Consider the following 27,827-nt stretch of genomic DNA (forward strand, 5'->3'; position numbering starts at 1 on the left):
TGAGCAGAAGGCAAACACTTCAACAGACTGAGCTACCCAGGAGCCCCTCCCCAATGATATTTTTGATGCAAATAGCATACTGATGATAATCATTTGCAGCATGGTGACTAATATGTCAGTACTGGAAATTTTCCCATCTAGGGACTTGGTTGATTGTGTGTGTGTGTGTGTGTGTGTGTGTGTGTGTGTGTTATCCCTATGAAATAAGATAAAACATCAATTTTTTTATTGGATGAGTTTGGTTTTTTTGGTTTTTAAAAAATATTTTATATTTAATAATCTCTATGCCCAAACTCACAGCACAGAGAATAGTAGTCACATGCTCTACTGACTTGAGCCAGCCAGGTGCCCCATTGAACAAGTTAGTTATATATCAGGTCTGCAATCAGAAATACTTCTAGGAAATGGCTATAATTATTTCTGTTACTTTTTTTTTTAATCATTTCTTTTAAAAGTTTATTTATTCATGAGAGACACAGAGAGGCAGAAACATAGGTAGAAGGAGAAGCAGACTCCCTATGGGGAGCCTGATGTGGGACTCAATCCTAGGATCACGACCTGTACCAAAGGCAGACGCTCAACCACTGGGCCATCCAGGCACCCCACTTCTGTTACTTTTACCATAGATATATATATTTTTTTTTGTTTAAGATTTTTTGTTGTTGTTGTTAGAAAGGATCAGCGGGGGTGTGGGGTAGAGGGAGAAGGAGAGGAAGACTCCCCATTGAGCAGGGAACCTGACTCGGGGCTGGGTTGCAGGACCCCGGGATCATGACATGACCCAAAGGCAGATGCTTAACTGCCTGAGGCATCCAGGAATCCTCCACCATATTTCTTAATTAGAAATGAAGTACCCATTTAATAGGAATTTTTTTAAATGAGAGCATCTATGAAACAATTTTGATTGACCTTTTTCTTTTTCTTCCCTGTTTTTGTTTGTTTATTCTATTTTCAGTTACAGCAACCTCAGCAGACTCTTTTAACACAGGTTAGTTTGGCATTACATTATTCCTTTTGGATATCTGAATGAAGAATAGACCAAAAAATTTTATTCCTGTTAAGTATTTCTTTCAGGGTTTGAAGATGAATATTGGTTTGGTTCACATATTAGTTTAACAATACATGGAATTAAAGATGGAATGCATGTTGTTTTTTTGTATTTAATGTTTTTGATTGCAGATCCAGTTGTGATCTAGTTTGAATACATATGAGGTCTTATTTTAAACTTAATTCTGATTTTGGCATTTATACTTTCATTATTGGTGATATTTTTAGGAAAGTTTTTTTTAGGTGTTATATCTTTTAAGCTTGACCTTAGTTGGTGAAGCTATTGTATTACATTATTAGCTTAGTTTTTCCAGCATTAGCAGCATTAAAATGTTTTTGAACTTTTAAAAAAATATATTTATTTGAGAGAGAGCATGTGGGGGGGAAGAGTAGAGAGAAAGGGACAAACAGATTCTTCCACTAAGTGTAGAGCCTGATATGGGGCTCGATCCCTGACCCTGAGACCATGACCTGAGACAAAATCAAATCAGGCTTAACCGATTCAGCCACCCAGGTGCCCCTGTGTAGTGCTCCTTTAGGTTGTGGACTACTTAGAGTCTCTGTTGCAAGTTTTATTATTTATAACAATTATTTTAAAGTATAAAACAGGTCACTTAGATGACTTCAGTCAGGTATGAGTCTTACTATCCACTTACGTCATGATCTCAGGGTCCTGGGATTGAGCCCCGTGTCACGCTCCCTGCTCAGAAAGGAGTCTGCTTATCCCTCTTCCCCTGCCAGTCTCCTGCTTGTACTCTCTCAAATAAACTAATATAATCTTTAAAAATAAATAAATAGAGTTTGAAAAACCATCACTAATTTCACACTATACAAAAATCACAAAATTGTAAGCTATGGGCTGGATTTGACCAAAGAGCCATGGTTTACTGACTTAAATTGAAATATTATGAAAATGATAAAAAAGGAAGCAGAACCTGTAATAATAACTGGTGATTGTCCCATGGGTAGAGAATTTAGGTAGCTGAGGAACACAAGTTTTGTAGTCTATAGCCTTTCATACCATTTTAGTCTTTAATGTGTTAATTTTTGTAAAATTTCACTTGAGAGGTCAGCTTCACTTTGGTTTTGTTAAGGAATCAAAATCAGCTGACACTGATCTTGTAATCTTAATCTCCCAATAGTAGGATTTCCAAACTAAGTAAAACTATAAAAATTAGTCTTTTCAAAAAAAAAATTAGTCTTTTCTTAGAATAACATTTCCTAGTATGTGCTCATAAGTCATTATTGTCAGGATGTTAAAGAAATTTTATGAGTAAATAATTGTGTGGTCCTAGTTTGAGAAATGTTGAGTCCTTTCACTATATTTAGGATTTGGCTTTTTTTTTTTTTTTTTTTTAATTGTAGAAATTAAGAGACTTGATTTATTGGGCAAGCATAAAACATCATGTTTTGTCTTGAAGAGTCAGATGATTATTTTTTAATGGTTTTATTACTATTTACGTATAGAAGTTTTCATCAGTAATATGCTATGTTTGTGCCAGAAAATAAATGAAAGTAACATTTTTCTCATTTGTTTAGTTTTATAGAAAGTAATTGATACATAAGACTATATTAATATAAGATGTACAACATAATTCGATTTATATATATATGATGTGAAATGAATTACCATAATAAGTTTAGTTAACATGAGTCATCTTGCATAGTTATAGATTTTTTTCCTGATGAGAACTTTTAAGAGCTACTTTGTCAGTGCTTTCAAATATACAACACAGAGATGCCTGGGTGATTCAGTGTGGTTGAGCGCCTGCCTCTGGCCTAGGGCATGATCCTGGAGTCCTGGGTTTGAGTCCCATATTGGGCTCCCTGCATGGAGCCTGCTTCTCTCTCTCTGCCTATGACTCTGCCTCTCTCTGTGTGTCTCTCATGAATACATAAAATCTAAAAAAAAAAAAAAAAACCACAATACAGTATTATTATAGTCATCATGCTGTATATAACATCCATAGAACTTACTTATCTAGAAATTTGTGCTTTTTGACAAACTTCACCCATTTTTTTCTCCCTCCATGCCTCTGGCAGTCACCAAATCTGTTTTCTGTTTCTGTGAATTTTTTGTCTTTTAGATTTCACATGTAAGTGAGATCATACATATTTGTCTTTCTCTGACTTACTTCACATATACAGAACTTTCCTGAGTATTATGCCACTATTGTTTTGAATTTCTAAGAGGGGACTAAAATTAAAATTCACTTGCTTTTCCTTTTTTCTAAGTAATCTCTACTCCCATCTTGGGCTCAAACCCACAACCCCAAGACCAAGAGTGAGCCAGCCAGGCACCTCTAATATATGCAGTATTTTGGGGGGGCAGCACAGGAGGAAGGAGAGAGAATAGTTTTTTGTTTTTGTTCTTGTTTTTAATATTTTATTTATTTATTCATGAGAGAGAGAGAGGCAGAGACACAGGCAGAGGGAGAAGCAGGCTCCATTTAGGGAGCCCGGCGTGGGACTCGATCCCGGGTCCCCAGGATCACACCCCTGGCTGCAGGTGGTGCTAAACTGCTGTGCCACCAGGCTGCCCAAGGAGAGAGAATCGTAAGCAGACTCCATGCGCAGCACATGAGTCTGATGACGGTCTCGATCTCACAACCCTGAGAAATGAAGTTCGGATGCTTAACTGCCTGAGCCACCCAGGCCACCCAATATGCACTTTTATTTTATTTTTAAGTTTTTTAAAGATTTTATTTATTCATTCAGTCATGAGAGACACAGAGAGAGGGGCAGGGACATTAGCAGAGAAAGAAGCAGGCTCCCTGCAGGCACCTTGATATGAGAATTAGTCCCAGGATTTGGGATCATGACCTGAGTCAAAGGCAAATGTTCAACCACTGAACCACCCAGGTGCCCCTGCATTATTTATTTTAGAGAGAGGATGTGTATTTGTGCTTAAGTGCGGAAGGGCAAAGGGAGAGGGAATAAAGAATCCCAAATAAACTCCTTGTTGAGCACAGAGCCAAATTGGGGCTTGATCTCATGACTCTGAGATCATGACCTTATCCGAAGAGTTGGACACTCAACCGATGAAGGCACTCAGATGCTCCCTGCAGTATTTTTAAAACTCATTTCACTATGGTATATATTCTTTTCCTAGAATAATATGTGAAAACATTTGAAGGAACTTAATGTTGAGGTAGATTTAAAGGAAAGAAAAGCTTTTTTGAGACTTGATTTTCATCTTCAAGGTGTACGTGTGTGTTTCCTAACTTCAAATAAGTTATTTTTAGTATTTTGGGGATCCCTGGTTTAGAGCTTGCCTTTGGCCCAGGGCGCGATCCTGGAGACCCAGGATCGAGTCCCACGTCGGGCTCACTGCATGGAGCCTGCTTCTCCCTCTGCCTGTGTCTCTGCCCCTCTCTCTCTCTCTCTCTCTCTGTGACTATCATGAATAAATAAATAAAATCTTTTAAAAAAAGTTATTTTTAGCATTTTGAGTTAGAGCAGTCATTTTTTAATTTCTAGAGTCTATCAAATCACTAGCTTAAGTTGATCTTGATTTTGTTTTGTAGCCAGCGGTTGCACTGCCTACAAGCCTTAGCCTGTCTACTCCTCAGCCTGCAGCACAGATAACTGTATCATATCCCACACCAAGATCCAGTCAGCAACAAACCCAACCTCAGAAACAGCGTGTTTTTACAGGCGTAGTTACAAAACTACATGATACGTTTGGATTTGTGGATGAAGATGTGTTCTTTCAGCTTAGGTAACTTAATTAGGTGTTGGCAAATGCTGCCTGTATTTAGCATGAAATGTATTGATGAGGCCTAATTGTGGCATAGGATTGTGTTTTTGGTATAATTTTTTGTTTTAATCATCTAGTATTAATTTCTATCTAACCTTTTTTGATGGAGAATATGAGTGAAGATATCTTCTGGTTACTGAATAAAGTAATTATGGTGAATTCTTTATACATGTTTCATAGGAGTGAGTTAATTTTTCCAACTCTTTATGGGCAGACAGATTAGAGATTGAAATAGTTCTGTGCCTTTTAAAATTTAATCTTCTGTTTGACATATCTAACGACACTATATACTAAAAAAGCATTTTTATTTGAAAAAATAATGAGTAGGATTGAATGATTAATGACAAACATTCAGAATAGTATTTTGTTACTGTAATGGTGGTTGCATAAAAAGATTTTCCTTGGATGTTTCAACTATATTCCTAATGAACTGCCTTAGAAGTACTTCATTTTGGGAAATTTAATTATTATGAGATTTTTCTAAAAATGGGTCTCCTGTTTTCCATCTTCATTTCTCCTATCACTCCACAGCCCAAAGGAAATCAATCTTACACTTGGATTATTAAAGTTAGAAAGTACTGAAGAAGGACGGACACAATATTGGTAGAATATGGGGTGCAAAGTTATTTCTTCCACTTCAAACCCTGTACTTTTTAGAGAGGGTGAAACGTGAGTTTTAAAGAAGTCTAGGAGGTATATCTACTTTTTAAAGGGGCTTTTTAGATTTCCTTTTCAGATAGTTTACATTAGATAAAATACAAATATAAGTGGGGTTTTTTTTTTTTTTTGAGTAATCTCTTAATTATATGTATATTTAACTTAACTTTTTTTCCAGTGCTGTCAAAGGGAAAACCCCTCAAGTGGGTGACAGAGTATTGGTTGAAGCTACATATAATCCCAATATGCCTTTTAAATGGAATGCACAAAGAATTCAAACGCTACCAAATCAGGTATATAAAATACTGAGTTAGGTGTTATAGAAATGTGGTGATTCAGTCCTCTAATTTTCAAAGTGTTTTCTTCCTATTTAATTTTATTTTTGTTTGGTTGGTTTTTGTTTTTGTTAAGAATCAATCCCAAACTCAACCCTTACTGAAGACTCCTCCTGCTGTACTTCAGCCAATTGCTCCACAGACAACATTTGGTGTTCAAGCTCAGCCCCAGCCCCAGTCCCTGCTGCAGGCCCAGATCTCAGCAGCTTCTATTACACCATTATTGCAGACTCAGCCGCAGCCTTTATTACAGCAGCCACAGCAAAAAGGTATTACTTACAATGTGTCTTTCCTGTTCCAGATTAACACATAACTTTTACAGCTGTGTAGTTATTAAAAATAAGGAGAATATGCTTTTAATTATAAAGGGCAGGGATTTCCAGAATACTTGAAAGGAAGTTTAACTATCTTGTGTATACCACTTTTACTTCTGTAGCTATTTGGAAGTATTTTTATATTATTGCTCTTCTATAAAGACATGCTCTTTGTGAACTTAAAAATCAGAACTGTTAATCCCAAGTCCTTTTAGGTATCTTACCTGTAATGGAAGAAAATGTCATATAAATATAACATTTTATTCATTTATTTATTTTTTAATTTGAGGGTGGGGGGAGTGGCAGAGAGGGGGAGAGAGTATCTTCAACAGACATCCCACTGAGCAGTGAGCCCAATTTGGCTGGGGCTTGATTTCAGGATCCTGAGATCATGACCTGAGCAAAAGTCTATAATAGAGTTGCTCACATAACCGACTGGGCCACCTCAGGTATTTCACATATATATTGTCTGGTAATAGAACTTTAAATTATTTGTGGAATTATAGTGCACGACATAAATGAACTGTATTTTACATTTTCCTTTGCAAATTATTTGAAACTATGGACACTTTTATTGAAATAACATTAACAGGATAGCCTTGGCTTAACAGCAGCATTCTTAATTAGTTGTTTCTAGTTTTTGTTTTAAAATTTATCTATCTTAGCACAGGAATAGGGAGAAGGGTAGAGGGAAAGGGAGAGGAGAGGAAGAACCTCAAGCAGACTCCACTGAATGTGTAGCCCTATGGAGGGGGTCATGACTATGAGATCTTGACCTGAGCTGAGATCAAGCGTCAGATGTTTAACTGGCTGAGCCACCCAGGCACCCCTAATTAGTACTTTTAAAAATGTTAACTTGTGGCATTTTCTCTTATATTAAAATAATTGCATACTTAAAACAAAATTATTAAAAAGATTACAGTGTAATGAGTTACTAAACACCTATCTAATCAATACTTGGGTAAAAAAATACAGTTTTGCTAGTTTACTTTTATAATAGCTTTACTCTCTAAATATGCATCCTCATAATACAGTTTAGATTTGTCTCTCTTTGAATTTTACATAGTGTGATTCCATTTATATAAACAGTTGTGTAGGACTTAATTTTTTCAACATTATGTTCTAAAAGTTTTTCATACTATTTTTTCTATCTGGCTCATTCTTCATTTTCATTATTAGATAATATTATATGTATGAATATTGTACAGTTTATTTACAATTCTGTTCTCTGGTAAACATTAGGATTGTTTCTAGTTTTTTGGTTTCAGAAGATGCAGCAATAAATGTCCTTGCGTATTTGTTTAGGGGCAATGTGCCTGGATTTCTCTGGGGCATGTATCTTCAGGAACCTGCTTAAGATTTTCTTCTCCTCACCTTCTGTCCCTACCCATAACTCACTTGTGCACTCTCTCTTTAAAAAAAAAAAAAAAAAAAAAAAAAAAGGCTTTGGGTAGAACACATTATAGGTGATGTTTTGTAATTTTATTGCATGATACTAGGAGGTATATGTCAACTTCTTCCATTAATTGATGCTAAATGTGATTACTAGGTCAGAGTAGAGATCTCTCCATTATAAGGAATTCTTTATGTATAGGTAATCTTTGGATGATAGTTTGGCAGCCTGTGAATACCTCATTGTACAGCAATCTTTGGTTTATTGTTTATGGATCAAGGATTTCAAACTATAGCCCTTTGATTTGGTCCATGGCTGGTTTACATGACGCCTGAGCTCCAAATGGCTTTTGCATTTTTCAATGATTGTAAAAAATAAATACAAATATACAAGTGATGTCTGCTACCTGGCCACAAAGCTTAAGATACTAGCTAGTTTTCTAGTTGTAAAACTCAACTAGGTAATGTTTTTAGTTGAGCTAAAATATTTTTTTCTCTGTCTTTTAAAGCTGGTTTATTGCAGCCTCCTGTCCGTATAGTTTCACAGCCACAACCAGCACGAAGATTAGATCCACCATCCAGATTTTCAGGAAGGAATGATAGAGGGGATCAGGTGCCTAACAGAAAAGATGACCGAAGGTATTTTTAAAGTATACTTTTGATGGTGGTGATGGTTGCACATTGTGAATGCACTTAATGCCACGAATTGTATGTTTCAAAATGGTTATGGGGGGAGTTTGTGTATCACATATTGTACTATTTTTAGAAGTTGTTAAACTATATTAGAGAATCTTGCTTATATTATCTATTATATTTATTTTATCAAATAACTCTTCAGTAATGCTGGCAATATTAGTAATTTTAGAAAATTTTGTTTTAAGTCGTGAAAGGGAGAGAGAAAGACGTAGATCCAGAGAAAGATCTCCTCAAAGAAAGCGTTCCCGGGAGAGATCTCCTCGAAGAGAGAGAGAACGATCACCTCGGAGAGTTCGACGTGTTGTTCCACGTTACACAGTTCAGTTTTCAAAATTTTCCTTAGATTGGTAAGTTCTTTTCCCTCATTGTTTTTATTGAGTTTCCAACTCTGTAATTTTGTCTAATTTAGTAGGATATATGGAGATATTTTTCTTAGAACTTTCATTCGTGATCTTTAGTTTACATAGGGCAGAAATGCAGTTTGAAGTAGGAATTGAGTCTTTTGCAAGGGTGTATTATTTTCATATATTCATTAAAGATAACAGCTATTAAAAAAGACAGCTGCTCTGTAATGAACTTGTTTTAATTTGTTTCTTAAAGTTAGTCATTTAAGGTCCAGATTTATTGATAACTTTATTAAATCCATGGGTAGTCCATTGTGTATGATGAAATGGACCAATTATTTAAAGTTAGTTGTGACACTGTACCATGATAGCAACATAGACCTACATATGCTGTCACAGACATAGAACATAAATACATGTGCGTAAATACATTTTTCAGCCTTTGGAGTCAGAGGTAATGGACAAGTTATTAAGAGTTTCTTACTTTAACCTGTAAAATCGGAATTTTATCAACTAGGTGAATTATTAAGGTTAAATTGAATTCATATATAGAGAGCACTTTATCCAATCTTAGCAGTTGTAGATACTCCATAATTAACGGTGGTGGTGAGATGTCATGGCCAGGTAATAACTTGAAAGTTGTAATTCATAAAATGGCAAATTGATAAAATGACTAATTTAGTCTTAAGGGAAAGGAAGAATTATTTAAAGGCCCTGGGAGTGGCAGTTGTGAAGAGATAAATTAATAGAGAAAACAAATAGTAAAATAAAAATGAATCATTAAAAAAAAAAAAAGAATCATTAAAAGCAGTGTTTAAAGGTCTTTAGCATGGGAACAAATAACTATATGCACTTCAGTCTCCTGAGGAAATATTAGTGTGTTTCAACAAAGAATAGTGTAATTAATACTCAAAATACCTATCAAAAATTTAAATTTCTGTGTATTCATTTGTAAGTTGGGTAAAACACTGTAATTTACTTAAGCTACTCAGTGCCAAAAAAAAATCTTGCTTAGTAACTTTGCTTAATTGTTACAGTTAATGGTCATTTAGTCGTGTGGTCAAATTTATATTTTTCTTGTTATTCCTGTTTACTTGTATTTTTAAAATATTTAGGCTACATATATCAGAGTAACTTATTAGAGCCAAAAACACTTCTCTAGTCCCAAACATATTGAATAGAGAGAGCATCTTTGCTCTAGACTGTTCCAGTATGGAATGCTACTTTTGGGGAGAATTGTCATGGATAGGATATAAATTCAATAGTTATCTATCTTCTTCCAAATTAGACCTTCAGTTTCATTTCATCACTTCAAAATAAATTCCTAGAATATCAAATCAACCCATTACAAAAAAAATCATTTTAAAATATCAATACCTTTTCTCATTGATAGTTGTGGAAATCAAGATTGTTTTATCGTAATGTGGTTAAAAAAGACTGTATGCCAAGAAATGACTCATTTGTACATTGTTTTATTGTAGTTTTAATACTGGTAAAACACAACTAATGATGGAAATACTGGTAAAACACAACTAGTGATGGAAAACTAAGAAACTGTTACACTTTGTTTGCAACACTTAAAAAACACAAACCTCTAATACCTACTTTACACATTTTCTTTTTTTTAACAGCAGAATCTTACCTTATTACAAATGTACCTAACAAGTTTATTGTTATACATTTGTTATTTTTAGGCTTCAAATAAAAAGATACCCCTACAAATATATTAAGTCATATTTTATACCCTTGTCTTTAAAAAAACACAATTGAAGAAAGAAGGTAATAAAAAAGATAATGTATTTATCTTTTCATCTTACAAATTGTTTTCCCCTTTTTGTTATACTTTTAATAGAAATCCTTTGTTCTTTTACCAGATTGATTTACCTTTGAGTTCCTTTCCTTTAAAAGCCCTGCTTCTTAGCAAAAAGGAAATCATCCTTTAAAAAAAAATCAGGGATCCCTAGGTAGCGCAGCGGTTTGGCGCCTGCCTTTGGCCTAGGGCACGATCTTGGAGACCCAGGATCGAATCCCACATCGGGCTCCTGGTGCATGGAACCTGCTTCTCCCTCTGCCTGTGTCTCTGCCTCTCTCTCTCTCTCTCTCTCTGTGACTATCATAATTAAATAAAAATTATTAAAAAAAAAATCAGTATGCCAGATTTAAAAGGCATGAAACTTACCCTCTTTACATAATAAACAATCAGGTCTGGATCTTCTTCATTAACAGAGAGATAGAAGTAGAGGGGTGCTAGATAATCCAAAATACATTTGGATTTAGCTTTCATGTGGATTTTTGCACTTAATTTTGAATATATTTGATCTAGGATATTACTATAAAGTTTTTTTTTTCCACATTGTATTAACCTGATTGAGGATACTCATCATTTGGTACCATTCTTGTCCCTTATTTTTATCCATTGTGTATGAATTATAATTTTCTAAAAAAAATGCATAGTTTCAACTGAGGTAGAACTGCTTTTTGTTCCTATCTTCTCTGGAGCTGGTATTGAAGTTATTTCAGCAGGTCTCTAATGAATTTTAAGCTACACACAAAGAGGAAAGAAATGAAGGTAACACTTAGGTACCAGTTATTTATTTAAAGCTGTAACTAGACAATTTGTGAAAATAAGGTTTCCTATGGCTCTTTGCAAATCTGTAGCTCATTAATAATTGACTCTGACCATTTTCAGCTGGCTTTTAACCATGTCAGATTATATATTTCGATGCAGAATGGAGTGAATGTTTGTATAATCTTTGATATTAAGGCTATTTATTCACTACTTATGTCTGTTTTTCAGTCCTAGTTGTGACATGATGGAACTAAGGCGCCGTTATCAGAATTTATATATACCTAGTGACTTTTTTGATGCTCAGTTTACATGGGTGGATGCTTTCCCTTTGTCAAGACCATTTCAGCTGGGAAATTACTGCAATTTCTATGTAATGCACAGAGAAGTAGAGTCCTTAGAAAAAAATATGGCCATTCTTGATCCACCAGATGCTGACCATTTATACAGTGCAAAGGTTTGTATTCTGTGATAATACAGCTAAAATTTCTGAGCAGTTACTCATAGAGCGTGTCTTGCCTCTTAAGCTGTAAAATTTATGGTTATTGCTTTAACATTTTGAAACTCAAAACATGAAGATGAAGTTGATTTTACTGAGCTTTTTGGACTGTTCTGTGACTTCTGGTACCTTCAGATAAAATGTGATGTTGGTGAATACCTTATATATGTTAGTCTTCAGGGTAACATTCAGTATATTGCTTATGGTTGGATCGTTTTTGGCTATTATAGAGCATTGATCAAGAAACATTTCTTGACAAAACTTTTATCATTAATATGAAGTATCTAATACCATTTCTGCTGTAGCGTTTTACTTTCCATTTTTATAAAAAAATTTTGGATATCTAATATGTAAGGATAATTAGTAGTGCTTCTCATTTTTTTACATTACTTTAGACTTTTGACAGGATTGAATTATTTGACTATAATAGGTAATGCTGATGGCTAGTCCTAGTATGGAAGATTTGTATCATAAGTCATGTGCTCTTGCTGAAGACCCACAAGAACTTCGAGATGGATTTCAACATCCTGCTAGACTTGTTAAGGTAAAGTGAAACGTTTATTTTAACTTCAGGCGTATATTTGCTTTGCTTAGTTGTGTGTGTGTGTGTGTGTAAAATTAAAAATACATTTTAACTTACTAATTAATAACTAATTTTTCTACTGTTAAGGCACTCAGAATTTAATAATGTAGATTCTTTTTCATTGCAGATCGTGGGTATATCTTATTTGTATTTCACTAGTGTTCAGCTGTCATTTTGGTGTTCTATTTGTAGCACAGTAAAATCTTAGTGGTAATGGATTTATTAGTGTATCTTTGGATTCTCTTAAAGTGTGAATTATAGCTTGTTTCTTTAAAGAATTCTTTATCTGAAGAAATATTTTAGAAGGATGAGTTATGATGTATAAATCCTATTCCATTGCTGAAATGCAGTGTGGAACACGATGAACTGAACTCTTCCTTGACTCACAGATACCAGAGGTAGTAAAAATGATATTGGAAAGGTTTGTACCTTTCCTTTTCAAGTATCTTATTTGTAATTTGACAAGTTGCGTTATATATGTAAATGATTTTTTGTTTTGAATTAGTTTTTAGTGGGCATGAAAGGCAAGGATGAAGCCATGGCCATTGGAGGCCACTGGTCTCCTTCGTTGGATGGACCAGACCCAGAAAAAGATCCCTCTGTGTTGATTAAGACTGCTATTCGTTGTTGTAAGGCTCTGACAGGCATTGATCTAAGTGTATGCACACAATGGTAAGTACTAATTCATTTCCTGATTAGAAACGTTTTTTTCTTAGTTTATATAGATGTTCTTATCTGTCAGCCTCCCCTTTCCCCTTATTTTAGCAACCTTGATCATGCAGGTAATCTCAAAGGAAAATCCCCATTTGTAGCAAAAGTTTATTTGGTGCCAAAAATGTTTGGGGGGTAAAAGAATTAAGAACTAATCAAAATAAACTGAAAATTATTTAAATGTTTTGTTATGCTTTACTTCGGAAGTTGGATGTATGTTGAAAATATTTTTCATTTCATGCATAGCTGGAGAAGATCGTCAAGAGAGAGAACTTCATTTCATTATAATTCTTTTGTTATAAAATGATGTAGTTGCTGATTATTTTTGTTCAGCCATATTTTCTCTTGAGGCTTATTTGTCTTTTGTATTTTAGTATATTTCTTGTGACTTAATTGAGAATATTCTTTTTTTAGCTCATGAAATCTGAACAGCTATCCAGCTTCTTCAGGTATTCTCTAAAATATGGGTAGCTCTATAATCAAACTTAAAATGCTTTGGGAAACATATTCTTTTAACCATAAAATATTGTACAAATGTACCAAAAGAGGAACTATGGCTTCTATAATTTTTTTTTCTTTAGACCAACCTCAAGTTCTTGCAGCAAAATTTCTTTACTTGATGTGCTACAAGTGAACTAGGGTCTTTAAAATGTATTTTAGAATTTTTTTTCCAACATGCTTCTTCCCTTGCAACAGGTACCGTTTTGCAGAGATTCGCTACCATCGCCCTGAGGAGACCCACAAGGGGCGTACAGTTCCAGCTCATGTGGAGACAGTGGTTTTATTTTTCCCGGATGTTTGGCATTGCCTTCCCACCCGCTCAGAGTGGGAAACCCTCTCCCGAGGATACAAGCAGCAGCTGGTCGAGAAGCTTCAGGGTGAACGCAAGGAGGCTGATGGAGAACAGGCACTGAACGCTAATCCCTTTTTCTATTTCCGCTTCTCACAGGCACAGGAACACAGGCACAAATGCACACCACACACTACATAACAAACACACATGGAGGAACATAACTGGTAACAGCGACTGGTAATCCAGCTTTCAGCAGTATAGTTGTATTTTCTTTTCCTTTAAAAAAAAAAATCTGTCTAGTTTGTTAACTTTAAGAGTGCTGAGACCTCAAAGGAAAATAAGTTGTGCTTAAATTGCACAGAATTTTGTTTTTATCATAGGTCTAGTTGCTGGAATCTGGGACCAGTTGTTGAGCAAGATTCAGTATTAAGCCATTTTAAACATTTTGCCATTTTCTAAAATTTAAAAAATTTTCTCTTTCACGGTCATCAGTTCTAGTCATGGATATTTGAAATTGGACAACCACAAGTCTGAGAGATTTGACATTTCAGGCTATGTGGCATCGTCTTTGGTACATTTGAAAGGTCTGACTAAATCAGTCTTAACTTTGGGTGGCTTGAAAATTGGGGCAAGATCACACACTGTGTGGTTAGTGGAGACCGGCAGTGTTTGTGCATCCCTGATATCCTTTGTGTTGTAATTTATCACCCTTTTGTGTTTCACAGATCTGGCTTTGATTGGCTGATGAGTGTCTTTGTGATCAGTTAAAAGTGGTAGAATGTATGTACGTGGACTTGCCTAAATAATAACTTTAGGAGAAGACAATCTGAAACATTTGTGACCTTGCACAGATCAGCAACAGACTTTTAAAAATAAATTAACTTTATATTAAGGTTTCAGAATAGTAATTATGTTCTTAACTTTGTATATCAGGATGAAGAAGAGAAAGATGATGGTGAAGCTAAAGAAATTTCCACTCCTACCCATTGGTCTAAACTTGATCCAAAGACAATGAAGGTAACTTTGAAATTGATGGTATTTAATTTGAAATCTCTGATAAGAATAGAGAATGAGATCAGTGTTTTATCACAGAAAACCATTAAAAATAAAGTTTACAGGTTTTATATAAATATTCTATATTGTATTTGTGTGTGTGTAATGATTAAATAAAAGGTGACTTCATAAGTCGCTGCAGCCAGGATCTGTCAAATGTAATATACAAGTGCCTATAGTGTGAGCAGCATCACTTTTTGATTTGGGAACTGACCAAGAAGGCAGAATTTCTGCATTTAAGTAATTTATATTCAAGGAAAAGGGAGGAAACAGGAAAAAGATTACCAAGATTATTCTAGTTTTTAAAATAAAATTTAAAAAGTAGACCGATACACATCTGAACTGGGAAGGAAATAATTTAAAAACCTCTTTTGAAATTCTTTGGTTAACCTGTACTAGTTTTCCTTTGTTCCCCAATGTCTTTGGACCTATTATCATTCTACACTTCTTCATCTCTGAGTTTATAATGTGAATGTAGATCCATACATTCTGCATATGTACATTCTACATATATCAGAAGATCAGAAGCTGGTTGCTCATGCTTTTACAGCCTATTTTAACACATTCTGTTATCAGCAAAAAAGTTATCTGTTAACAGCAAAAAAGCATTTTCTTCTTTTGTATGAAACTAGTTTAAACCACGTTGCTAAGTAGAGAATGTATTATCATAAAAATGTTATTTTTGTATTACCTCAAGTTGTCATCAACGTCAGGTTTCATATAGAGAACTGTGGATTCAGAACATACAAGGTAATTAGATTAAACCTGCATCCCAGGACTTTTTATCAAACTGATGGCTTTACCAGTCAGTTTCTAATGTTAAAACTTGTATTTCTTTTGATTATAATGTGTGCTTTTTTTTTTTTTAATTCATGAGAGGCAGAGAGAGAGAGAGAGAGGCAAAGACACAGGCAAAAGGAGAAAGAAGCAGGCTCCACGCAGGGAGCCTGACATGGGACTCGATCCCAGGTCTCCAGGATCATGTCCTGGACTGAAGGCGGCACTAAACTGCTGAGCCATCTGGGCTGCCTGCATGCTTATTTTAAAAACTAGTATATATGTAAAAAATAGAAGATAAAAGTTACTCAGGCCTATAAACTCAAACACAACCACTATTATATTTTTGATATTTTTTTTCCATTTTTTGGGGGGGGTACAAGTTTTACGGTTTGTTGGCTGGTTTCTGATTATGTATAAAACAGTTGCAGTTTCATCCTTTTGAATTAATGTTGGTGTTTCCCGTGTAATTTTTATTTTTATTTTAAAGATTTTATTCATTAGCGAGAGAGAGCATCTGTGGGTTCACACGTGGGAGGTGGGGGACGGGGTAGGTGCCAGAAGCAGATTCCCTGCTGAACAGGGAGTCTGAAACAGGGCTTCACAAAGAAACCTGAGATCACAGCCTGAGCCAAAGGCAGATCCCCACTGACTAAGCCACCCAGGTGCCCCCCATTAATTAATTTTAATTGTTCTGTATTCCTCCCATCTAGTTGATGTGGTATTATTCTTTTATTGGATATTTAGAATCGTCATGTTTTTGAGGAAGGGACTGTTAACAAAGGAATACAAAAAGGTTTTTTGTGGGTTTTTTTTTCCCCCTCTGTGTTTGGAATATTTCTTTAGGGTAAATTCCCAGAAATTAGAAGTACTGTGTCAGAGAGCATTACCTTTTCTTTAAGCATCTTAAAACATGTTACAAATTATTTCCCAAAAATATTCTGACAGTTTGCATTTTCACAAACATGTTCTGAGCTATACAAGTATATTTTTCACCAACATTTTAAAGATCAGGTAAAAGATAATTGTATAGTTTGTTACCTATTTCAATATCTCATTTTCTTTTTCTCTGTTTTTATGCTCTTTATATTTAGGTAAATGATCTCCGGAAAGAATTAGAAAGTCGAGCTCTTAGTTCTAAAGGATTAAAATCCCAGTTAATAGCCCGATTGACAAAACAGCTTAAAGTAGAGGAGCAAAAAGAAGAACAAAAGGAATTAGAGAAATCAGAAAAAGAAGAGGAAGAAGAGGATGATAGGAAATCTGAAGATGATAAAGAGGTATATACTAAACATGATTTTAGTTTATAGAGAATTCTTGAAATATGTGTGTGTATACTTTTATTAAGGTTTAAGGGCAGCCCCGGTGGCGCAGTGGTTTAGTGCCGCCTGCAGCCTGGGTTGTGATCCTGGAGACCCAGAATCAAGTCTCGCGTCAGGCTCCCTGCGTGGAGCCTGCTTCTCTCTCTGTCTGTCTTTGCCTGCCTCTCCCTCTCTCTCTCTCTATGTATGTACGTATGAATGAATGAATAAATGTATCTATCTTTTTTTTAATTTTTATTTATTTATGATAGTCACACAGAGAGAGAGAGAGAGAGGCAGAGACACAGGCAGAGGGAGAAGCAGGCTCCATGCACCGGGAGCCCGATGTGGGATTCGATCCTGGGTCTCCAGGATCGCGCCCTGGGCCAAAGGCAGGCGCCAAACCGCTGCGCCACCCAGGAATCCCCCCCCCCTTTTTTTTAGATTCGACCTTTATAGTGAATAGTTTTGCAGGTTTGACAAATTCATGTAGTTACATAACCACCACCACAATTAAGATATAAAACAGGTCAACCACTCTAAAAATCCTCTGCATTCACTTGTAAGCATTTTCTTGTCTCCATGTGCACCTTCTGTCCCCGAGGCCAGCCTCTGGGAGCCACTGACCTGTTTGCTATATTTTTGTCTATTCAGTATATCATGTAAATGGAACCGTGTAACCTATTGAGTCACATTAATAATACATTAGAGATTCACCCATTTTGTACATATCACTAATTTTTTCCTTTTTTTTTAAGGTTTTATTTATTCATGAGAGATTCAGAGAGAGAGGCAGGCTCCCTGTTGGGAGCCTGATTTGGGACTTGATCCCGGGACCCCAGGATCAGTACCTGAGCTAAAGGCGGACACTCAATCACTGAGCCGCCCAGGCACCCCTGATTTTTTCCTTTTTTAAGAAACTTTCATTTATTTTAGAGAGGGAACATGTGGGTGGGGCCAAAGGGAAAGGGAGAGAGTCCCAGGCTGACTCTATGCTGAGTGTAGAGTCTGTCTTAGGAACCTATTCCACAACTCCAAGACAAAATTCAAGAGTTCGATGCCCAACCAACTGAGCCAGCAAGGCGCCCCACTAATTTGTTTTCTTTTTATTGCTTAATAACGTTCCGTAGTATCAACGTATCACAGTTTATTAGTTATCCATTTGAGATACATTTGAGTTATTTCCAAGTCATGTATTTTTAATCTTCCTTTTTAAGAATGAATAGTAAATTATTCATGTTTGCAGTGCCTGATTGCTCAGATAGAGCATGCAACTCTTGATCTTGGGGTCATGGGTTCAAGGCCCACATTGGGCATAGAGTTTACTTTAAAAAATTACTCCTTATATCTTAGATACAGAAAATGAGAGAAAATTTGATTGACAGAGCCATTAAGTTCAGAGATTGAATTTTAGTGAAGTGCTTGTCCCAGAATTTTGCTGCTTCTATAGCTATGTATTTGATTGCATTTCAGTCCTTAAGACTCTGAGACTATAGATTCAAGCCATCTTATGCCCTTAGAATAACTCTTGGATGTATAAGCCTATCATTTGTTTTCTGAAATTTTTAAAAAAAAATTTTTAAAGATTTTATTTATTCATGATAGACATGGGGGGGGGGGTGCGAGACACAGGCAGAGGGAGAAGCAGGCTCCATGCCCGGAGCCCGACGTGTGGGACTCGATCCCAGGACTCCAAGATTGCACCCTGGGCCGAAGGCAGGCGTCAAACCGCTGAGCCACCCAGGGATCCCCCGTTTTCTGAATTTTAAATACAGGAATATAGGAAGCATGTTAGAACACTAGTAATTGGACAGACCAACATTATCTGTTTCCTAGTGCATTGTGGAGTACACATCATCATTTATGAAGTATTGTGAGAGAATAATAAGTTTTTTTTTTTTTATTTATTCATGAGAGAGAGGCAGAGACACAGGCAGAGGGAGAAGCAGGCTCCATGCAGGGAGCCTGACGTCGGACTCTATCCCAGGTCTCCAGGATTACGCCCTGGGTTGAAGGCGGTGCTAAACCACTGAGCCTCCGGGGCTGCCCCTGGTTTTTAATTTTTGATGATAGCACCCATTGGGGTTGAAAAATAGTCATAATTCTTATCATTTTGTTGTCCCAAATTTTCCTCATCTGTTCTCTGGTTACTTGGTGGTATAGTTTTACCTATTGGTAAATTCATACAGAAAGCAGTATCAATGTTTGATTCTTTTTTTTTTTTTTTAATATAGAACACTTCTTCAAAATGAACCTTCATGCAGGACCCTTCCTAATCTTTATATTGTTATCATGTTATTATATGTGTTCCTAAAGTAAGCAGTGTTGTCCTTTATCTGGTTTTCAAGATACTGAATTGCTTCCCTGTCATCTTCTGATGGTTACCTGTTTGTTCTTAAACATCATTATGGGGTGCCTGGGTGGCTCAGCTGGTTGAGCATCCTCCTTTAGCTCAGGTCATCCCAGGACCTAGCCCCACATCGGGCTCCCTCCTCAGCAGGGAGCCTGCTTCTCTGCCCCTCCCCTGCTTGTACTCTCTCTCAAATAAAAAATTAAATCTTTAAAAAGTAAACATCATTATGAATTTATAGATTTATGTATTTTTAAGGATTTTTTATTAGAGCACAAGTGGGGGAAAGGGGCAGGAGAGCGAGAAGCAGATTCCCCACATCAGGGAGCCCGATGTGGCACTCAATTCCAGGATCGAGCCAAAGGCAGACATTTAGCCAACTGAGCCATCCAGGTGCCCCGAATTTATAGATTTAAACACATTTGATGGGTTTCAATTCTTATCCTTATTAAAGCTCAAATTGTCTTTTTTTGTCCAGTGGGTAGGAAAATATAGAGAGACACAACACTAATGTGGGACTAATAGTATACCACCAAGATTATTGCTGAAATTTTTAAAAAATTATTTTTGCATTTCCTATTCTTATTTTCTCCTCATTGTTTTTATGTTGTCTATAAGTATATCATCCTAGCATGTAGGATGCATGATGCATGTAGCATCATTACATATTGTATTCTTTTAATTCTCATTCAGTCTTGGTTCTACAATTACTTATTTAATGCTCGCCACTAGTCCTTTTGTCATTGTCTCTGAAGCTCATCTCTAGGAGGTTTCTCAGAGCTCATGGTAGCGATATGTAAGTTCTTGTATGTTGGTAACAATTTGACTATACTGTACTTAAAAGTCAGTTTTGCTGAATATAAAATCTTTGATTCCCATTTATATTTCTTTGACTATTTTAAATATGTTATTACCCATTTTTCTTTTTTTTTTTAAGACTTAATATATTTATTTGAGAGAACTTGAACGGGGATGGAGGGGTATAGGAAGAGAGGAATCACGCGTCCCATTGTGGAGGGAGCCTGATGTGGGGCTTGATCCCAGGACCCTGGAATCATGAACTGAGCCTAAGGCAGACACTTAGTGGCTAAACCACCCAGATAACCCCCTGTTGCTCTTCTGTCATTGTTCATTGGGACCTTTTCCTCCCAAGTCTCTGTTTTTGCTGTACTGCCCACGACTGATTCTGCTTTCAGAAATTTCTCCTCAGTATGAGGCCCTGTGCTGGAAAGATGCATTGGTAATTCAACTTTGCAAGTTCATAGGACTAGAATGTTCTTGGTCCTTTCAGATGTTAAGATGGGCTCCTTGTACTCACTATTGTTGGTAGTAAAATGTTGCCTAGTTTTAGCTGCTGTTATGAAATTGACCACACTTTCCAGTGAATGTCTATTGACTGCTTTTGGTTTTCCTGTTCTTAGATCCATCAAACAACGCTATTTGTTTCCTTCTACTTTTCCCTCTACACAGATGCCAGTAACATGTAGGTCTTTTGGTTCTTGTGGTTTTTTCATATTCAATTGTGTATTGGGGTTTATGGGGATACCTTTTCACCTTGTTTTGTTGTAAATGTACATGGATTGGTGTCTAGATTATTCCCTTTTTGTGTAGGGATTCAGGAAGATCTAGAAACTACACTCTATTTTCCAGAATCTCTGATTTATATGTTAACACAGATATTTTTTTTTTCCTCTTTAGAAGGCAGTTTCTTGTACTGGGACTCCCAAAAGAGAAAAGCAGAAGCCATAAAAACTGCTATCTTCATTAGTAAATTTGAACTTTCTTTCCAGCCCTTCTGGTTGGCATAATCACTAAAAGGAGTCATGGGAATTTTGCCCTTTTTCGTCACAAAGTGTACACTTGATATATACATATTTTGCATGGCAGTTTAACATTACTTAAAATTTCAAATATGTAGGAAGAAGAAAGAAAACGTCAAGAGGAAATGGAACGCCAGCGGCGGGAAAGAAGATACATTTTGCCTGATGAACCAGCCATCATTGTACATCCAAACTGGGCTGCAAAAAGTGGAAAGTTTGACTGTAGCATTATGTCTTTGAGTGTACTTTTGGACTACAGATTAGAGGATAATAAAGAACATTCATTTGAGGTAATATTTTAAGTTCGGGATCTAAATATAAGGTACACACATTTTGATGGTTAATATAGCTCTTAAATCTCTTTGGCTTTTTCATGGATTCTGTGTTTTTCTTTTTGTTTTCTTCCTGCAATTTATTTTTTTAAATTATTTTTAAAGATTTTAATTACTTATTCATGAGAGACACAGAGAGAGAAGAGAGAGGCAGAGACACAGGCAGAGGAAGAAGCAGGCTCCATGTAGGGAGCCTGATCTGGGACTCGATCCTGGGTCTCCAGGATCACACCCTGGGCTGATGGCAGTGCTAAACCGCTGAGCCACCCGGGCTGCCCCTGCAATTTATTTTTGAATAAAAAATAAATTTGCTTTTTTTTCCTGCGATTTATTTTTGAAGGTGGGGGGTACACCAGCTGATTTTTCCTAGAAGATTCATTTTTTGTGATTGCATTTTATAGTATCATTTAAATGTTACTCTGGCCTCTGTATTTCCTGTAAATTGATAGTTGGATTTAAAGATTTTAATCAGGTTCTGATTTAATTATTATTTAAAAGAAATAATTCATAAGTAGTGGTGTGGTTTTTTTTATCAGAATATCAGGAGACACATGATACATAATGTGTAATTGCCTGTTTGGGGAATGAGGTAATGCTTTATTATTTACTCTAGAATTAAAATACCATTCAGTGGGATTTAAAATTATACTTGGTGATTGATTGGGGTGGAAGATAAAATAATTGATGTTTATTTTTCAACTTGAATCTCTTTCTTTGTTACCATTATCATAGAACAGATTTACAACATGTAGTTTATTTTTCAAAATAATTGAATATTTTTATCCCTAAAGAAGTGATTGGTTCATTCTTTAAAAAAAGTTGTAAATTATTCCAAAATAATAATTTCATAAAGATTTTATTTATTCATGAGAGAAACAGAGATGCAGAGACATAGGCAGAGGGAGAAGCAGGCTCCATGCAGGGAGCCCAGTTTGGGACTCAGTCCAGGGCTCTGGGATCACGCCCTGAGCCAAAGGCATCCCACAACTGCTGAACCACCCAGGCGTCCCACAAATTCAATTTTAATACGTTACATTATCCTTTGTGATAAGGAAAATAGTCTGATTAAAATTTATTGAGTACTCTGAATACACTGCCAAAGATTATGTATTTTATTCTATTTTTTAAGATTTTATTTATTCATGAGAGACAGAAAGGCATAGACCTAGGCAGAGGGATAAGCAGGCTCCCTGTAATGAGCTTGATGAGGACTCGATCCCAGGACCCTGGGATCACGACTTGAACTAAAGGCAGATGTTCAACCACTGAGCTACCCAGGTGCCCCAAAGGTTATGTATTTTAGAGCTGTGGTCAACCATTTCAAGTTCCGGACCCTTTGAATCTGTTGGAAATAGCCTTAGAAATAAAATTTTAAGATTTTTTTTTTTAAGTTTTCTTTTTAAATTTTTATTTATTTGAGAGCGAGAGTAGGAGTTGGCAGAGGGAGAAGGAAAATCTCAAGCAGACTTCCCACTGATAGAAGAGCCTGGGGAGCAAAGAGCCCAACACTGGGCTCAGTCTCATGATTCTCAGATCATGACCTGAGCTGAAATCAAGAGTCAGCTACTTTACCAAGCCACCCACCTGCCCTAAGATTTTTTTTTTTTTTTTTTTTTTTTTTTAAGATTTTATTTAGGGCAGCCCCGGTGGCCCAGTGGTTTAGTGCCACCAGGGTGTGATCCTGGAGACCCGGGATCAAGTCCCACGTCCAGCTCCCTGCATGGAGCCTGCTTCTCCCTCTGCCCCTCTCTCTCTCTCTTTCTCTCTCTCTGTCATAAATAAATAAATAAAATCTTTAGAAAAAAATTTTATTTATTCATGAGACAGAGAGGCAGAGACATACACAGAGAGAGAAGCAGGCTCCTCACAAGGAGCTTGATGTGGGACTCAATTCCCAGACCTGGGATCCTGTCCTGAGCCAAAGGCAGGTGCTCAACTGCTGAACTACCCAGGCATCCCTAAGATTTTATTTTTAAGTAACCTCTATACCTGATTTGGGGCTCAAATTCACCACCCTGAGATCAAGTTGCATGTTCTGACTGAGCCAGCCAGGCACCCCGTACTTAGAAATATTTATATAGAAAATTCAGTGTATAATTTTAGGTTCATGAGTATGTCATTGTCTGTGGATGCTTGCATAGTAATAATGCATGCTCCCTTCTCAGAATTCTCAGTTCATATCCCCTGCCTGAAATGCTTTTCTAGGTATCAATATGTCCCATTTCTTTGCCACTTTCAGGTCACTTTTCTTTTTCTTTTCCTTTCTTTTTTTTTTTTTGCAATCTTTTTCTTTTCTTTAAAGATTTTATTTATTTATTCATGAGAGACACAGAGAGAGGCAGAGACACAGGCAGAGGGAGAAGCAGGCCCCATGGAGGGAGCCCGACGTAGGACTTGATCCCTGGTCCCCAGGATCACACCCTGGGCTGAATGCAGCGCTAAACCACTGAACCACCCGGCCTACCCATGGGTCACTTTTCTGATGTCACCTAATCAGAGAGATCTTCTTTGACTACACTGCACTTTATTGTTATTCTGAGTTTATCCCCCCCTTTTTTTTTTTTAACATTTTATTTATTCATGAGAGACAGGTGGGGGGGGGGCAGAGACACAGACAGAGGGAGAAGCAGGCTCCATGCACGGAGCCCGATGTGGGATTCAATCCCGGGACTCCAGGATCACGTCCTGGCTGAAGGCAGGCACTAAACTGCTGAGCCACCAGGAATTCCCCCCTCCCCTTTTTTTTCTTCTTAAAATTTGCTGGTGCTTTGGTTATCTTTTACTCTTCCCATTAGATCATTAGCACTTAGAGTCAGTATTTTTTTTTTTTTTTTTTAAGATTTTACTTATTTGAGAGAGAGAACCTGAGTGGGGTTGGAGAGGAGCAGGCTCCTCACTGAGCAGGGAGCCTATTCCAGGACAGGATCCCAGGACCCTGATAGGGTGACCTGAGCTGAATGCAGCTGCTTAACTGACTGAGCCATCCATGCGCCCCTAGAATTGATTTTTATCATCTGCACTGCTGTATTCCCAATGCCTAGAACAATTGGTAGCATAGGAGGCATTTCAGAAAAACTCGTTGAGTAAATAAAAAAATTTATCATGAAGATTAAATGCTGTGTAAAATAGAAATCCTTTTTTATACTGATTTCAAATTTTTTGTGGTGCAGTTTTGTTATTCTTTCTAAAATTTGGCCAAAAGTATGCTAAACATAGTATTTATATCTTCAAGAGAGTTTTTTGAGTCTTTTGAAGATCTACACATCATTGACATCAATTATTATCACTCTCTTGTTAGCGCATATTGTTAGATGTGGCGAGTCATTTGATAAATTATTATGCTGGATTTATTCAATTTTCTATTTAAGTTAGCTGAGTTACTGTTGGTATCTTTTTATAGGTTTCATTATTTGCAGAACTTTTCAACGAAATGCTTCAAAGAGATTTTGGTGTCAGAATATACAAATCATTATTATCTCTTCCTGAGAAAGAGGACAAAAAAGAAAAGGAAAAGAAAAGCAAAAAAGATGAGAGAAAAGATAAAAAAGAAGACAGAGATGATGAAACTGATGAGCCAAAACCCAAACGGAGAAAATCAGGCGATGATAAAGATAAAAAGGAAGATAGAGATGAAAGGAAGGTCTGTAATTATTTCCATTACATCAGCAACCTTATTTAGAAGTTTTCCTTTAGTCTTTAGAGTAACAAATGATGATGGATTCCATTGGATAGCAAAATATAAAGGCCAAACTAAAAGATTTTTGTGTATTATTAGAAATTTAATTTTTTAAATTAAGGCTATATAAATATCTAGAACCATTTTCTGGTAATTTGTTCCTTTTTTATTTTAAGGTGTACAGCATAATGGTTTATTTACATATATTGTGGGTTGTAGTTTAATTTTAAAATGTATTGGGTTTGGTTTTTTTTTTTTTTAAGATTTTATTCTTGAGAGAGGCAGAGATATAGGCAGAGGAGACGAAGAAGGCCTTCTATGGGGAGCCCAACGTAGGGCTTGATCCCAGTAACCTGGGATCATGCTGTGAGCCCAAGGCAGACACTCAACTGCTGAGCCACCCAGGCATCCCCTAAAGTATATTGTTAAGAGAATTTTATAATATGATTCTATTTCAAGTAAATTTAATAAATTTATGGTTTTTTGTTTTGTTTTAATCGTTTGACGTTTGGTCAGATATTTTGCTTATTTTAAGGCATCTTAAATTACAGAAAGAAGATAAAAGAAAGGAGGATTCTAAAGATGATGATGAAACTGAAGAAGATAATAATCAAGATGAATATGATCCAATGGAAGCAGAAGAAGCTGAAGATGAAGAAGATGGTAAGATTCAAATTTACTTATTTCTCCTTAGGATGAAAAAATACATTTTTTGTTTGGTGACTTTGTATAATTGCAGTCTATAATTCTAATGTTCTTTCTTTTTTAGAATAGAAATGGTAAAATACGGTTTAGTAAAAATTTGTTTATATTGTTTTAATAGATGAGAGGATTTTTTTAAGGTAGAACATAGCATTTTATTTAGATCTTCACTAAACTGTTGGAATTGAGAACTAGACATATGTAATAAACCTCCAAAAATAGATCCTGAATGGCACTTTGTGCTTAAGGCGAGCAGTCCTAGAATGAGCATGTAAACAAGCTGGCTTCTCTTTACCAGCTTTACCAGCCAGGTCAGCTTTCTCCATGGTCATCTGTACCAGTTCTGCCCTCTCTTCTGTTAACACTACCCAGAACCCCATATGTCTAACCCAGAGTTTTTTTGTAGGACACTGTGGGCTACCTGGGAATATTGGAAACATGTTAAAGGAACCATGATGTTGAGGAAAAAAATTTTTAAGCTCCCATCTGAGGTGATAGCTTATCTGTACTTACACCCTACTGCAGAATACAATAGATAAGCAATTAAAAAATGTGCAAACGTGAAGGGATTTTGTCCTTTCCACCCAAAGTACTGCTCTCTGAAGGAAGCTGTTTTCTCTATAGCTACAACAGCTGTTCAGAAAGCTCATTGGACCTGGTTTTGAAAATAAAACCATTAAAACTCTAGGAGGAATTACTCTGCGGTGTGGAGTACTCAATCCTTATAAAAACAAACAAACTTCTATCAATATAAGTACAACCTATAGACCTTTAAATACTGCCTTGTGACGTCTGTGTATGATACAGGAGAGGATTGATTGATTGATTGATTGATTTTAAATAATCTCTACATACAACATCAGGGCATGGCCCTGGGATCCGGGAGCCTGCTTCTCCCTCCGCCTATGTCTCTGCCACACCCCCCCATATAAATAAATAAATCTTTAAAAAGACATAAAAACCTCCTACTAGCTGATTTCCTTGCTTTTACTCCCTTCTCTAAAGTCTCTTCTCAACACAATTACCAGAATAACATTTGGAAAATTTAAGTCATTTATTTGTTTCTTTCATTTGTTCTTAGATTCCTTCAGTGGCTCTCCATTCCACTCTATGTAAAAAGTCAGTGTTTCCAGTGACCTCTAATACTTTATCACATCAAGTCTCTAATTTTATCTCTTACCACTCTTTCTACTTGGCTTTCGCACCTAAGGCTTTGTGACTTTCTTGAACCCATTATGTATGCCCCTATATTAGGGCCATTCCTTCTGCATGCAAACTCCAAGAGATCTACCTTCCTGATGGTTTCTAATTTGAAGTTTTGTTCAGCGGTCACTTTCTCAGTGAGACCTGCTCTGCCCCCACTCTTATTTAAAATTGCAATCTTCCCCACCAATACACATTCAGAATCCCTTCTTAATCTGCTCTACTCACAGAACTCAGAAGCTATTTTACTATACTACTTATTTTATTTTCTGTCTTTTCCCACTTGAATATATATAAGCTCTTAATAAGGAAAAGAGTACTTTGGGGATCACCTAGCTGACTCAGTAGAGCATGTGACTCTTGATCTTGGAGTTATAAGTGTGAGCCCCACGCTAGGTATAGAGATTACTTAAAAATTAAAAAACAAACAAACATTTTTTTTGTATTTTTTGGAAGATTTTATTTACTCATGAGAGACAGAGACACAGGCAGAGGGAGAAGCAGGCTCCACGCAGGGAACCTGATGACGAACTTGATCCCAGGACTCCAGGATCATGCCCCAAGCCAAAGGCAAACAAACACAACCGCTGAGCCACCCAAGCATCCCCCAAATTAAATTAAAAAAAAATTTTTTAAATAAAATCTTGAGAAAGAGGGGTTTTTATTTCCTTTTTGCTGATATATATGCAAGTTCCTGGAGCTGTCTAAATATCCAAATAGGCTTTATTTTTTTTTTTTTTAATATTTTAAACATTTTTTAAATTTTTATTTATTTATGATAGGCACACAGTGAGAGAGAGAGAGGCAGAGACACAGGCAGAGGGAGAAGCAGGCTCCATGCACCGGGAGCCCGACGTGGGATTCGATCCCGGGTCTCCAGGATCGCGCCCTGGGCCAAAGGCAGGCGCCAAACCGC

General features: G+C 36.4%; 1 protein-coding gene, 1 long non-coding RNA gene and 1 other non-coding gene across 9 annotated transcripts in view; 2 read left to right on the forward strand and 1 right to left on the reverse strand.

Moving 5' to 3' along the window:
• LOC119871463 overlaps window positions 1–27,827 on the reverse strand; it is a 105,783-nt gene that overhangs the window by 54,136 nt on the left and 23,820 nt on the right. The window contains exon 2 of the long non-coding RNA XR_005357909.1: window positions 15,442–15,478. This is a non-coding gene — a long non-coding RNA (uncharacterized LOC119871463). The remainder of the gene's footprint in view (window positions 1–15,441; window positions 15,479–27,827) is intronic.
• The window catches only part of CCAR1 (cell division cycle and apoptosis regulator 1), a 61,914-nt gene that overhangs the window by 23,135 nt on the left and 10,952 nt on the right, over window positions 1–27,827 (forward strand). For 6 of the 7 annotated variants that reach the window (XM_038534140.1, XM_038534143.1, XM_038534138.1 and 3 more), the window contains exons 5-19: window positions 956–988; window positions 4,575–4,768; window positions 5,643–5,757; window positions 5,876–6,068; window positions 8,015–8,144; window positions 8,387–8,548; window positions 11,343–11,568; window positions 12,041–12,154; window positions 12,699–12,865; window positions 13,601–13,811; window positions 14,631–14,714; window positions 16,622–16,807; window positions 21,097–21,288; window positions 24,731–24,970; window positions 25,558–25,669. In XM_038534140.1, coding sequence (XP_038390068.1) covers window positions 956–988; window positions 4,575–4,768; window positions 5,643–5,757; window positions 5,876–6,068; window positions 8,015–8,144; window positions 8,387–8,548; window positions 11,343–11,568; window positions 12,041–12,154; window positions 12,699–12,865; window positions 13,601–13,811; window positions 14,631–14,714; window positions 16,622–16,807; window positions 21,097–21,288; window positions 24,731–24,970; window positions 25,558–25,669 — 2,359 coding nt within the window. The remainder of the gene's footprint in view (window positions 1–955; window positions 989–4,574; window positions 4,769–5,642; window positions 5,758–5,875; window positions 6,069–8,014; window positions 8,145–8,386; window positions 8,549–11,342; window positions 11,569–12,040; window positions 12,155–12,698; window positions 12,866–13,600; window positions 13,812–14,630; window positions 14,715–16,621; window positions 16,808–21,096; window positions 21,289–24,730; window positions 24,971–25,557; window positions 25,670–27,827) is intronic. The other variant, XM_038534144.1, reaches the window with a different exon arrangement.
• On the forward strand, window positions 12,503–12,567 carry LOC119871708. The gene has a single exon (XR_005358777.1). It is a non-coding gene; the product is annotated as a small nucleolar RNA SNORD98 (small nucleolar RNA).

This window comes from Canis lupus, chromosome 4 (genome assembly GCF_011100685.1).
Source record: "Canis lupus familiaris isolate Mischka breed German Shepherd chromosome 4, alternate assembly UU_Cfam_GSD_1.0, whole genome shotgun sequence".
Taxonomy (NCBI): Eukaryota; Metazoa; Chordata; class Mammalia; order Carnivora; family Canidae; genus Canis; species Canis lupus.